General features: G+C 46.9%; 1 protein-coding gene across 2 annotated transcripts in view; it reads right to left on the bottom strand.

Annotated features, from left to right (window-relative positions):
* The window catches only part of FCHO2 (FCH and mu domain containing endocytic adaptor 2), a 1,197,262-nt gene that overhangs the window by 849,465 nt on the left and 335,499 nt on the right, over nucleotides 1-12,298 (bottom strand). For both annotated transcript variants that reach the window (XM_078675272.1, XM_078675273.1), the window contains exon 6: nucleotides 3,062-3,166. In XM_078675272.1, coding sequence (XP_078531398.1) covers nucleotides 3,062-3,166 — 105 coding nt within the window. The remainder of the gene's footprint in view (nucleotides 1-3,061; nucleotides 3,167-12,298) is intronic.

Genomic DNA, 12,298 nt, shown 5'->3' on the forward strand with positions numbered 1-12,298 from the left:
CAACCCCCATCCCCTCTAATCTCCCCTATCCCTGTCTTTTCACTTCAATCAATCAATCAATCAGGTCATTTGTAGAGCGCACTACTCACCCGTAGGGTCTCAAGGCGCTGGGAGGGGGGGGGGGTGCCGCTACTGCTCGAACAGCCAGGTCTTGAGCTTCTTCCTGAAGGAGAGGTGGTCTTGGGTCAGGCGCAGATTGGTGGGAAGTGAGTTCCAGGTCTTGGCGGCCAGGTAGGAGAAGGATCTTCCTCCTGTTGTCGCTCTTCGGATGCGGGGGACGGCGGCGAGGGCGTGGTTGGTTGATCTGAGGAGGCGCTTGGGAGTGTAGAAGTTGATCCGGTTGTTGAGGTAGCTCGGGCCTTGGTCGTGTAGGGCTTTGTGTGCGTGGGTGAGGAGGCGGAAGGTGATTCTCTTGTTGACCGGGAGCCAGTGCAGATCTCTCAGGTGTCCGGAGATGTGGCTGCGTCGGGGGATGTCGAGGATGAGTCTCGCCGAGGCGTTCTGGATCCGCTGGAGTCTCTTCTGGAGTTTGGCAGTGGTTCCGGCGTAGAGGGCGTTGCCGTAGTCCAGTCGGCTGGTGACGAGGGCTTGGGTGACCGTCTTCCTCGTCTCGGTGGGGATCCACCGGAAGATCTTACGTAGCATGCGCAGGATGTTGAAGCATGATGAGGAGACGGCGTTGACTTGCCTGGTCATGGAGAGGGAGGAGTCCAGGATGAAGCCCAGGTTGCGTGCGTGGTCCGTTGGTTTGGGTGCGGTGCCTAGGGCGGGAGGCCACCAGGAGTCGTCCCAGGCGGAGGGTGAGGAGCCCAGGATGAGGACCTCCGTCTTGTCTGAGTTCAGTTTCAGGCGGCTGGTCGTCATCCATTCGGCTACGTCTCTCATCCCTTCGTGCAGGTTGGCTCTGGCGGTGGTGGGGTCGTTGGTCAGGGAGAGGATCAGCTGGGTGTCGTCAGCGTAGGAGATTATGTTGAGGTTGTGTTGGCGTGCGATGGCCGCGAGGGGGCTCATGTAGACGTTGAAGAGGGTGGGACTCAACGAGGATCCTTGAGGGACGCCGCAGATGACTTTGGTGGCCTCTGACTTGTACGGTGGTAGGCGGACTCTTTGTGTTCTTCCGTCGAGGAAGGAGGTGATCCATTCCAGTGCCTTCTCCCGGATTCCGATGTTGCTGAGGCGCTGTATTAGGGTGCGGTGGCAGACAGTGTCGAAAGCCGCGGAGAGGTCCAGGAGGATGAGGGCCGCTGTTTCTCCGTTGTCCATCAGGGTTCGAAGGTCGTCGGTGGCGGCGATGAGGGCGGTCTCGGTGCTGTGGTTCGCTCGGAAGCCAGACTGTGAGGGGTCGAGGGATCCATTCGTCTCGAGGAAGGCTGCCAGCTGTTTGTTGACGGTCTTCTCGATGACTTTGGCCGGGAACGGGAGGAGCGAGATGGGACGGTAGTTCTTGAGGTCGGTGGGGTCTGCTGTGGGTTTCTTGAGGAGAGCGCTGAGTTCGGCGTGCTTCCAGCTCTCAGGGAAGGTGGCGGAGTCGAAGGAGGTGTTGATGATGTCCCGCAGGTGGGGTGCGAGGACAGTGTCGGCTTCGTTGAAGACGTGGTGAGGGCAGGGGTCAGTCGGAGATCCGGAATGGATGGAGTTCATGGTGCGGATGGTGTCTTCGGTGCTGATCGGGGTCCAGGTGCGGAGGGTGGTGGTGGGTGGCGTCGTTGCGGTTGTGGCTGGCGTTGGTTGGTTGTTGAAGCTGTTGTGTATGTCCGTGATCTTGTTGTGGAAGTAGGACGCGAGGGAGTTGCAGAGTTCTTGCGACGGGGTGATGTCATTGTTTCCGGCGTTGGGGTTGGATAGCTCTTTCACGATGTTGAAGAGCTCCTTGCAGTTGTGTGCGTTGTTGTCCAGCCGGTCCTTGTATGCATTTTTCTTGGTGGCGCGGATCAGTTGGTGGTGCTTCCGGGTGGCGAGCTTGAGGGTGGTCATGTTGTCCGTCGTTGGTTCCCTTCTCCATGCTTTCTCGAGGGCTCATCAACAACCTCTTCATCTCTTTACACTCCATTCTTCCTGGTCTAGCTTTTCTGTTCTCTCACTCCCCTTTCCCCCACCCCTTCTCAGTAGTCTGTTCTCTTGTCTCCCTATCTCGGTCTTGTACTTCTCACATTTCACTTGTTAGCACATCCATCCATACACCCACCTACCCAGCCATCCATCCACCCACCCACCCACCCATCCATTCATCCATCTGTTTTCTCTCTTACTCTCTCTCTTCCTCTCTCTAACTCTACCTCTCTCTACCTCTCTCTCTCTACCTCTACACCTCTCTCCCTACCCTCTCTACGGGCACTCATATGCACATATATAAATACCCATGCAGACCTCGAGAATAGGTGGCAGGGGACTGCAATGCAATTTAGCAAAGCTGAAAAATGAAAAGTGCATCGCCTACCAGGTTTTAATAACGAAGTGCAACGAAAAGCACACTACAATTACCAGCATGCTCAGAAGAAGTTGGTCCAAGGGGACGCCCATCAGGGGGTTAAAAACAAAAGAGCAATCAGCTGGTGCCTGAATTGGTGAAAATCGTCAGATGCCTCGCTTTCTCCCTTTGAGAAAGGCCAAGTCGGCCGAAATGCATCAGGGAAAACTGAACTTTGTTTTTGAAATTAAATGCTAAATTTCACGGCAGAGTGTGCGGCTCAACTCCTTTCCGTGCGCGAGAGGCTGGTGAGATATATAAATATGTGTGTATATATGCATATATATGCATATGCATTTATATATATGTGTGTATATATATATACATACATATATATATATATACACATCTGCATATCTATATAAATGCATGCATACATATACATGTATGCATACATATGCATGTTATGTACATGAAAGTTTGAAAAACACTAATAAAAGCAAAGCTAAAAAGCCACCTAATTACAAACAGAATTGCTTTAACTTAAACGAGGGCGAGACATATTGCATTTTCAATGCTGGTTACTTTTTGCAATGATAATTACTCTTCTAGAACCATTTCGCAGTCAATATTGTATGTTAACAGGTGACTCACCTGAGCGGTTTCTGTCATTCGATCTAGAAATTCTGATTTTGCAGTAGCATATTTTTCCACATACAATTTATATGTTTCTGTAGCTTTTTTTGCCTTTAGCCCAGCCTACAGAGAAAAGATTAGTAAGAAATATTATTTGCGTACTATTGGTCAGCATTAAGCAGATTGAGACAGTAATTGCTGGGTTTCAGAAATAGAAAAAATCATCACAAAACATATTACATATAAAAACACATGATTAATGTGATGATAGAGGGATTATTCTTTTCCGCAGGAGGTTAGAGTGTAATTACACAAAACAACCCCATAACAATCTCCCTTTTAAATCATCCAGAGACTCCAGAACATTTAAAGGTGAAATAGTGGTCCTTAATGAACATGTATAGTATTCCCATGTTTTAATGTACCATGCATTGTCTACTTAAAAACAAAACAATTGGCAGCTCTACTTTAACAGTAAGGTTATGTTAGTTTAAAAGTTAGCTACATTGCAGCTGTTCTATACTTCCAAACGGTAAAGAACACAAAACAAGCATTTGCAATGCAATAGGTCTCGCATTATTTAAGTTTGAGCTATTATTATTGTAAATGGCAATGTTTTTTGCTTTATGCTATAGTTTTCTTATGTACATAAAAAGCTACATATAAAGTATTTGTTGTTAAAATTATTTATGCAGTATTTAAATTTGTTTGCATAAAAGATTACAAGAATATCTTAGCAAAAAAGTTAAACTTTTTAATGGTAATTGACTAAATGTCCATTTGTACATTTTAATTTCAAATAGGTAAGTGTAAACATCACAAATATATTGTGCAAACAGTGCAAAATATTTTAGCCCTAAATATTTTTGTTTTACGAGGTAGTTTGTAAGAAAATGATTGTAAAAGGCAAACACTGTAATTAAAATGTAACATATAACAGTACAGTTATGGCTAGTAAACATACATTAGTAGTATAGTATAATTGTAAACAAGATGTAAATAAGACTACAGAAATTAGCATGAATTATCACTTTAACATCAACTTTACAAACATTTTGAAAACACGATCACAGCTGGTAATCATGCATTGGCTTGTTATTACAAGCATTTCATTTTAATAAATATTTCTGATTCCCAAAAACAAATATGACAGTCTCTCAAAATAATGGCTTTTCAGTTTTAGTTGTATTTTTGATCTCCATGTCATCAAGTACTCATGAATATTACTGCCCCATGGACAGAGTCTGGCTTTACATGTCTACATATCAACATCCAATTCCATGAACACCCATCGCATGCCAGGGATGACCATCACCGCTGGTGAAGAGAAGCACAATTGGGTCAAGAATGCCCACAATACGTTGTGGTCCCATTATACCAGGGATGGGCTCAATAATGCCAAAGATGCCAACATCATGCCAAGCATTGCTAGACTAAAAGTGGGAATAATTCTAACAGGGACACCACCAATAAATTAAGAAGGAACACCATTACGCTAAGGCAAGCATTACCGCCTTCGGGTAAAGTCCGCGCTATATAAAAATGCATAAATACATGAATAAAGAAATACCGCCTTCGGGTAAAGTCCGCGCTATATAAAAATGCATAAATACATAAAAAAATAAATACCGCCTTCGGGTAAAGTCTGCGCTATATAAAAATGCATAATTAAATAAATAAATACATACCGCAAAACATCCTCGTTACTCTGCCGGCCTGCGACCAGGAAGTCAGGCAGGCCGGCGCGACACCCGGAAACAGGAAGTAGGAGGGCGGGAGCCTACCCCGCCTCCCACGGAAGAGCCGCGATTGGAGCCGTGTTGGGAGCAGGGAGCACCGGAGCAGGCAGGAGCCTACCCTGCGCCCCGGTGCCGAAGGAGGGAAGAAGAGTCCTGCTGCCGGGCCTTGCAGCTGAGGAGAGGAAGCCGGTGAGTGCGTTGCTGAGCGGCGGGCGGGCGGAGGGAGAGGAGCATGTAGGCGCGGGGGGGAGGCGGCCTGTGTATGTGTGTGTATGTGTGTGCGTGCGTGTGTGTATGTGTCTTGGAGTGCGTGTGTGTGACTGTGAGGGAGGGGGTGTGTGTGTGAGCGAGTGTCTGTCTGCGACGTGTGTGTGTGTGTGTGTGTGTTTCTGTGTGTGTGCATGCATGCATGCGCGGTAGGCTGGGAGGGCGGCGCATGCGCAGTAGGCTGGGAGGGCGGCGCAGGACGGAACGTGCGCGTTCGCGCAGCCAAATCCGACTGCTAAAAATCGTGCCAGTTTTGTGTCCCTCATTCCCCGGCATCAGACAGCTATAGAGTCTCTGTCCCTGTTCCAGGGCGAGACCTAAAAAGCATTTAAGGGCACCAAGCTTCTGCTGGGAGAAAGACATTTAACTCAGAGTTTTAGATAAGACTATGATCAGAATGTAATCCTCAGCACAGTCTTTTCAACTGCCTCTTTAAGACTTCTAGGAAACCACAGCACTGGTACACCTCCCATTGAAAAGGCACGTGTACCACATATTATAACACATCGCATCCAATTCCCTGGGATTACAGAAAATAAATACAGGCGAATACCCAAATACATCAATAACATTCTTCTTTCATTGCATACACCATACCGGACTAAAGAGGGATACTCTATTTTGATGAATTTAATTGTGGCTATTTGCATATTAATTCTTTCTATTAGGGATTTCTCTTCCCTTACAAAATACTTTTTTAAAGAACTGGTTCCAAATACTTTCTTTCTTCTGCCAATGTTCTTTATTTATATTAAAATTATTTCTAATAACTCAAAAACGAATTTAAAATAACTTTTTTCCTATAATAGGCTCCCCATACAGATGTGGGAGAGGCAACTCTAGTTCTCAATCAAAAACGGAATACCAGTCACAAAGTAATGGCGGAGAAACTCAGGTTGGGACGGGAGGCGAGAATTTTGCCTTCTCTCTTCACTTTACTAAACAGCAGCCAATTTAAACAACAAGACTTCATTTCCCATGAACCTTGGGGAAATATGTAGTCATAAATGTCCAATTAGGAACAGTCCTGGATCCTCCAATCAGGTCCCTCCTGCGTCCACATAGTTTGTCCTCACTGGCCCTTCATCCTCTTTCTTCGCTGCTGCGCAGCCAAGATAAGTGCTTTCTTATGCTCTGTGAATTGTCACCTGGTTACTGTGTGCTTTTCTGTCATTGTTCAGCGTGTTGAATGATGAGCTTTCACACATGTTGACCGTGGGTTCTAATGCGGTTCTCTTTATGCTGTTTGTTTCTTGGCTTGTTGATGGTTGAAGCTTTTATTCGATATGCAAGATATCTTGAAAGCATACACAAAATACAGCATTTACAAAACTAGAAAAAACATTTTTAAGAAGTAATATTGAATGTACATTTAAGAAAGATAAAAAGACATGTGATGCCAGAATAAGTTAGCTAAAAAAGAATTAAACCGCTATTGCTCTTGGCTTGTTTTATATTGGAAATAATTGCTTATGCACGCTGCGCCGGCGAGACTGCCTTTTAATACTAGGGTTCACCGCTGCCTCCACTCGCATCCTTTTTACACAATTTGTTTCCTTTTTAAAATGTTCCTGACGGAGTGCAGCGTCATTGTTCTCCGAGCCGCGTCGCAGCTCAGCGAAGAAAGACCTCCCGCCGCCAGAGGGCGTGGGAGGCAGGGAAAAGTCGCACGCTTTCAAACACTGAAGAGTTTGTGAGGCGCGCCCTAATTACGCAAGCACCGGCCTGAGGAGGACGCTTCACTGAACTCGCTGAGGTGTACATTATCCAGCCCATGGGCGTCCGCAGGGGAGGGCAAGGGGGTGCGCTTGCCCCCCCCTGGATCGCCGGTCCCAATCCTTTAGGTCCGTAATGTTCAAGATTACAGCAGGCTGTTCCCCTGCGAGAAGCCCCAGGAGTTTAAATGTTCTCTCACTTGGGGCCTCTCGCACTTCTCTTTGAGCTTTAGAGGCTGCAGCAGCCCCTCCCCGACCTCGAGCAGACTGTGGACAGGCCCATTGTCATTCTCTCTGCTGCTGATCATCACATAAAGAATGACAATGGGCCGTCTGCATTAAACGTGCCTTGAAGGCGAGTGAGGAAGTCAAAAGGTTGCCCCCCCCTGGAAGAAGAGTGATGAAGTTAAAATGTTGCCCCCCCCTGGAAAAATTTCTGCCGACGCCCATGATCCAGCCTGTCCATTTCAGAGGCCGATCTGCGCTTTCTTACGCTCGGTTCTCAGGTACTTGGCAACAGAGTCAGTATCCTTGAGTTTAAGCCTCCGGTGTCTGTATTAAGTGTTGTTACACTTGATCAGCACGTTCCCAAGCCGGATATTTTTCCTGTCACATTTCTTTACCCCTTTTTCCACGCACCAGATAGCTGTGCCAGGGCTTGCCCCTTACATATTACAGCGAGTACTGGCTTTTGAGTTTAGGCTGACACCCAGCCCCCTGAGACAAGCTAAGTTAAAGCAGTCAGGCGTGCCCCCCAGACCTCACAGATTGTACTCATCAATATTATTTTTTCCCCCTCATTGTGTCCATAGAAGATGGAATTGGACTATGAGGAAGACTCCTTCTATAAAGCAGTAGGCAAAGCGATGTCTCCCCTTGAAGAGAGGCTGATGCGAAAAACTGTCCAAGCGCTAGCACGACTAGCTTCTCTCCCTATGGCCCAAGTCCCTCAAATCGGTCCTCCGGCGCCTCCCCATACGTTAGACTCTGCTCCCCCTCCTACTAAACGTGCATGCGATTCAGGGGTAGTCTTAATGCCTTTGATAGGCTTAAGCAAGCCTTACTTGCTACTCAACCAATATTGCCGCCTGCAAGGGGCGGTTTGACTAACCCTCACGACGACGACACGGACGCTGAGCCTGGCCCTTCCAGACCCGATCCCCCTTCCCGTCCTCACGACGCTTCTGATATATTTGACCCTGACAAAATCATCCACCCTCGCTCCTCTGATTGGGCCCCAGCTGATAAAGTGGCCGATTATGTTGCGATGCACATCAGGAAACCCCTAGAGAAAGAGGCACGTAATTGCCTCCAGGCAGAATGCCCTCAACTTTCTCTTGAAGGCTAAGTCGCCCTTACCCCAGAGATTGATGCCCGTACGGCAACATTTTTACAAATGTTTATGAGGGATCCCAAAAAAGGGATTTATAGATCCTGGCGTACGTGCCAGGACAAGCTCCTGGACATTTTGGGACCTCTCACGAAGATCTTAGACATGGCCGAAGAGGCCAAAACATCAGGCTCTCTTATCTCCACTGAGTCCCTTTCTGGGAGGGCACAGAGAGCCATTGTGTTTCTGGGCAACGCTAATTGCTCCCTGTCCACGGAGTGTCGTTGCTCTTTGCTTATTAAAGTTGACCCCAAGCTTGGGGATCTGGCGGATTCAGAAGCTGGAGCTGTGGCTCAAGGGGGGTCTTTTTGGAGAGCCCTTCGTCAAAGAATTGGGTAAATTCATTAATACCTTTACCTCCCTTGACAAGGCGCAGACCACCATTAAAAAAGGTTTTCCCCGGGTTTCCAGAGGGGCCAGTCGAGGTAGACTCCGCTCAACCGCCCACGCTGGCAACCAACAATAGAAAGGACAAGGCCCCAAACAAGGCCAATGCCGGGATCAATCCAGTGTTGGTAACTTCTACCCTACAAGAGGCCTACGCAGCAAGGGCAGAGGATATCGAGGACCGGCAGCCTCTTTAGTGCCGGTGAGCGTTCTCCCTTCTTCCCAGTTAAAAGTAGGGGGGAGGCTGGGGAATTTTTTTCAGACAGACTTCTGTCACAGGGGACCAATGGATTTTGGAAACCATTTGGTGTTTCTGTATAGAGTACGTAGGAGAGCCTGTTCAGCTAGTCAGACCCCGCCCCATCTTGTTTTCCCAACAGGAGGCCTCCTTGGTAAACGCAGAAGTCAAATCCCTCTTGGCCAAAGGAGCGATCGTTCCCTCAACCCTTCATCCCAGGGGCTTCATCAGCAACATCTATTTGGTGGACAAAACAGACGGGGCAAATGACCCATCATCAATCTCAGCGATTTCAACGAGTGGCTGGTCTACCGTCACTTCAAGATGGAAGGAATCCATCTCCTCAGGGATGTTTTACGACCTCCATATTGAAAGGTGCGACTGGACCTGAAGGACGCCTATCTGGTTATTCCACTCTCCCTCCCCCACCGCTGATTCCTCCAGTTTGTCTGGCAAGGGCAGACGTACGAGTTTGCATTTCTTCCGTACGGTCTTTCTTCGGCCCCTTGGTGTTTCACCAAGGTCCTCAAACCAGTGGTGGAGCATTTGCAAGCTCGGAGCATGCAAATAATCATCTACTTGTGCCTCTGTGCTTGAGGTTATGTTGAACCTCCAAAAACCCTGCAGGACCAGTTAGAGGTATCAGTGCTGAATAATGAAATTTTAAAAACTCAAGGAGAACAGTTTAAAGCATTGGGAGGAGAGCTGATACAAATTAAAGGTCTAATGCCTTCCATAGTCAGGCCAGTTGGAGAAGATCAGGAAAGGGCAAGTAGTGGGGAGGAAGTAGTGACAAGAGGTGCCCTATTATTATTTTTTGCATTTCTATGGCGCACCAGCTACCCTGAGGGTTTCCCGGCGCCCTGGATCAGCATTTGTAGAAGACGTCTTGTGGCCGTTATAGATCAAATAGCCAGGCTTTCACTCCTTTGCGGAATCGAAGGTAACAAGGTTCCAGTCTGAGATGGATAGGGAGTGAATTCCAAAGTACTGGTGCTAGGTATGAGAAGGAGCGGCCACCTAGTCGAGCTCTTTTTACCCTGGGCACAATAAATTTAGCTTGCCCTGCTGAGCGTAGATTTCTTGAGGGAAGGTAATTACTAACCATTTTACATAGGTACTTAGGAGCTATTCCTGCATTTATTCTGTGCATATAGCACAGAGCTTTAAACTTTACTCTGCTGGAGATCCGCAGCCAGTGTAAGTTTTTGAGATGTTCTGTCATCCTTGTTCTCCCTGGGAGATTCAGGAGTATTCTTGCAGCGGAATTTTGTACCACTTGTAATTGGTTTAGTGTTCTATTCGTGGTTCCAAGAAATAGGACGTTACCGTAGTCTAGACGCGACATTATTAATGCCTGGATAACAGTCCTTTGTGCTCCCTCCGGTAATTGCCATAGAATTTTTCTAAGCCATTTAAGGATAAGAAGGCATGTGGAGGCCGTTTTGGCAATGTGTATCTGCATGGTCATGTTGTCATCGATAATTATCCCTAAATTCCTTGCATGTTGGACTGCAGTTGGAGGGTCGCCCATCTCATCAGGCCAGTGTGTTGGGTTCCAGAGATTCTTTTGATTGCCGAATATTAGTAATTCGGTTTTGTCTCCGTTCATTTTTAATTTGTTCGTCTGGAGCCAGGTGGCCATTTTAAGTAATCCAGCACGAAGGGGAGAAACAGTGTTTTTGTTTGGGGTGGAAAGGGAGAACACCAGTTGCGTGTCGTCAGAGTAGGAATAAATGGTGAGTCCCATTTCTTCCGCAATTTTTGCTAGAGGGGTGACATATATATTGAATAGAAGGGGGCTTAATATGGAGCCCTGGGGTACACCATAGGGAGATGAGTGTATCTCAGATCGATTATTTTTAGAGAAGACTTGATAAGTGCGTTGCCGGAGAAATTGTTCCAGCCATTTCAATGCCTTCCCTTTTATTCCAATATCTTCTATTCGTTTGATTAGGATATCATGGCAAATGGTGTCAAAAGCGGCACTCAAATCCAAAAGGATGAGTGCCGACGTGCCTCCACCATCAAGTTCTTGGCGGATGATTTCTGTCACCCCAAGTAGGGTAGACTCTGTAGAGTGCCCTATTCTAAAACCCGATTGGGAGGGATGTAGGAGATCATTCTCATTGATGAAATCTGACAATTGCCTATTGACGTGTTTCTCTATAATTTTAGACAGTATAGGTAGTAGAGAAACGGGGCGGAAGTTGGAGAGCACCTCCGGATCACTGTTGGTCTTTTTTAGTAAGGGGACCACCATAGCGTGTTTCCATTCTTTCGGTAATGTGGCTTCTTGTAGGGAAGCATTTAACAGTGCCCTGAGTACCTCATGTGTGGGCGTATCAAGCTGTTTGAGGACATGTACAGGCAAGGGGTCTAAGGGTGAGCCTGATTTAATACTGTTCAGGGTGCTTTTGAACGTCTGCGCATCTATTGGTATCCATGTTCTAATTTCTTGTCTACCGGGAACACTTTGTTTGTCCTCTATGAGGGTTGTAGATGGGGGCTTTCCTCTAACTTCTTTTTTTGGTGAGAAGTTATCGTAAATTGTGTTTATTTTATCATGGAAGAAGGTAGCTATTTTATTGCATTGGGTGGTAGATAGAGAAGGCGGTTCTGGTATAGCTGTCTCTCCTGCTAAATTCTTTAAGACCTTGAAAAGCGTCCCTGGATGACTCTGGGCTTCTAGGATTTTGTTTTTAGTGAAATTTCCCCTAGCTATTTTGCAGGATAAGTGATATGCCTTGAGTGCTGTCTTATACTTTTCTTTATTGTCAGGCTTATAATCTTTTCTCAAAGAAGGAGGAGCCCAACATATATGTATCTCGATACCCTATGATTGTAGGAAGATGGGGCGATAGGAGGAATTACAAGCAGTATTTCCCACGGCTAAGGTGGGGGGAGATTGCCCCTATTAAAAGTCAAACTGCAAGGCGGCTGAGAAGAGGGAAGGGAATGTGGAAAGAATACGGGAGCTTAGGAAGCACGAGACCCCAAGACTCTATAAGCAAAAGACCCCAGAAAAAGAAATAGCCCTCGGTCACCTAGAAGAACGGGGGAGGCATGGGAAAGATTTAGGCAAAACAAAGAACAGTAAAGTTAGCCTTAGAAAAACCCCAGGGGAGAAAGATGGGGAAGACGTGGAAAGGAGGAGGGGAAAGAAACCACATTCGGGACTTAGCAGTCCTAGGAGCAGCAATGACCTTAGCAAGAATGGTAAAGTGGGGGATTATAATGGAAGAAGGGAGGATGCCCTGCTGGGGGGAACTCGGGGTTTAAGGACAGAACGCATTTCGGACCTATGGGTTTTTCTAGAGCAGTCTGGTCAGGGCGAAGGTGGGGAAAAAAGTTAGGAAGCTAAATCCCCTAAACCCATCACAACTCCTTTTTTCCCTATCCAAATGTGCAAGCCTTTGTAACATTGGCACAGAGGATCTTAGAGAAGTAGGGTTTGTTGCAAACAGCAAAGGGGGTGAAGTAACTAAGGTCCTCTTTTACTCAGCTTTAGTAAAAGTT

The sequence above is a fragment of the Lissotriton helveticus genome, chromosome 2_1, assembly GCF_964261635.1.
Source record: "Lissotriton helveticus chromosome 2_1, aLisHel1.1, whole genome shotgun sequence".
NCBI lineage: Eukaryota > Metazoa > Chordata > Amphibia > Caudata > Salamandridae > Lissotriton > Lissotriton helveticus.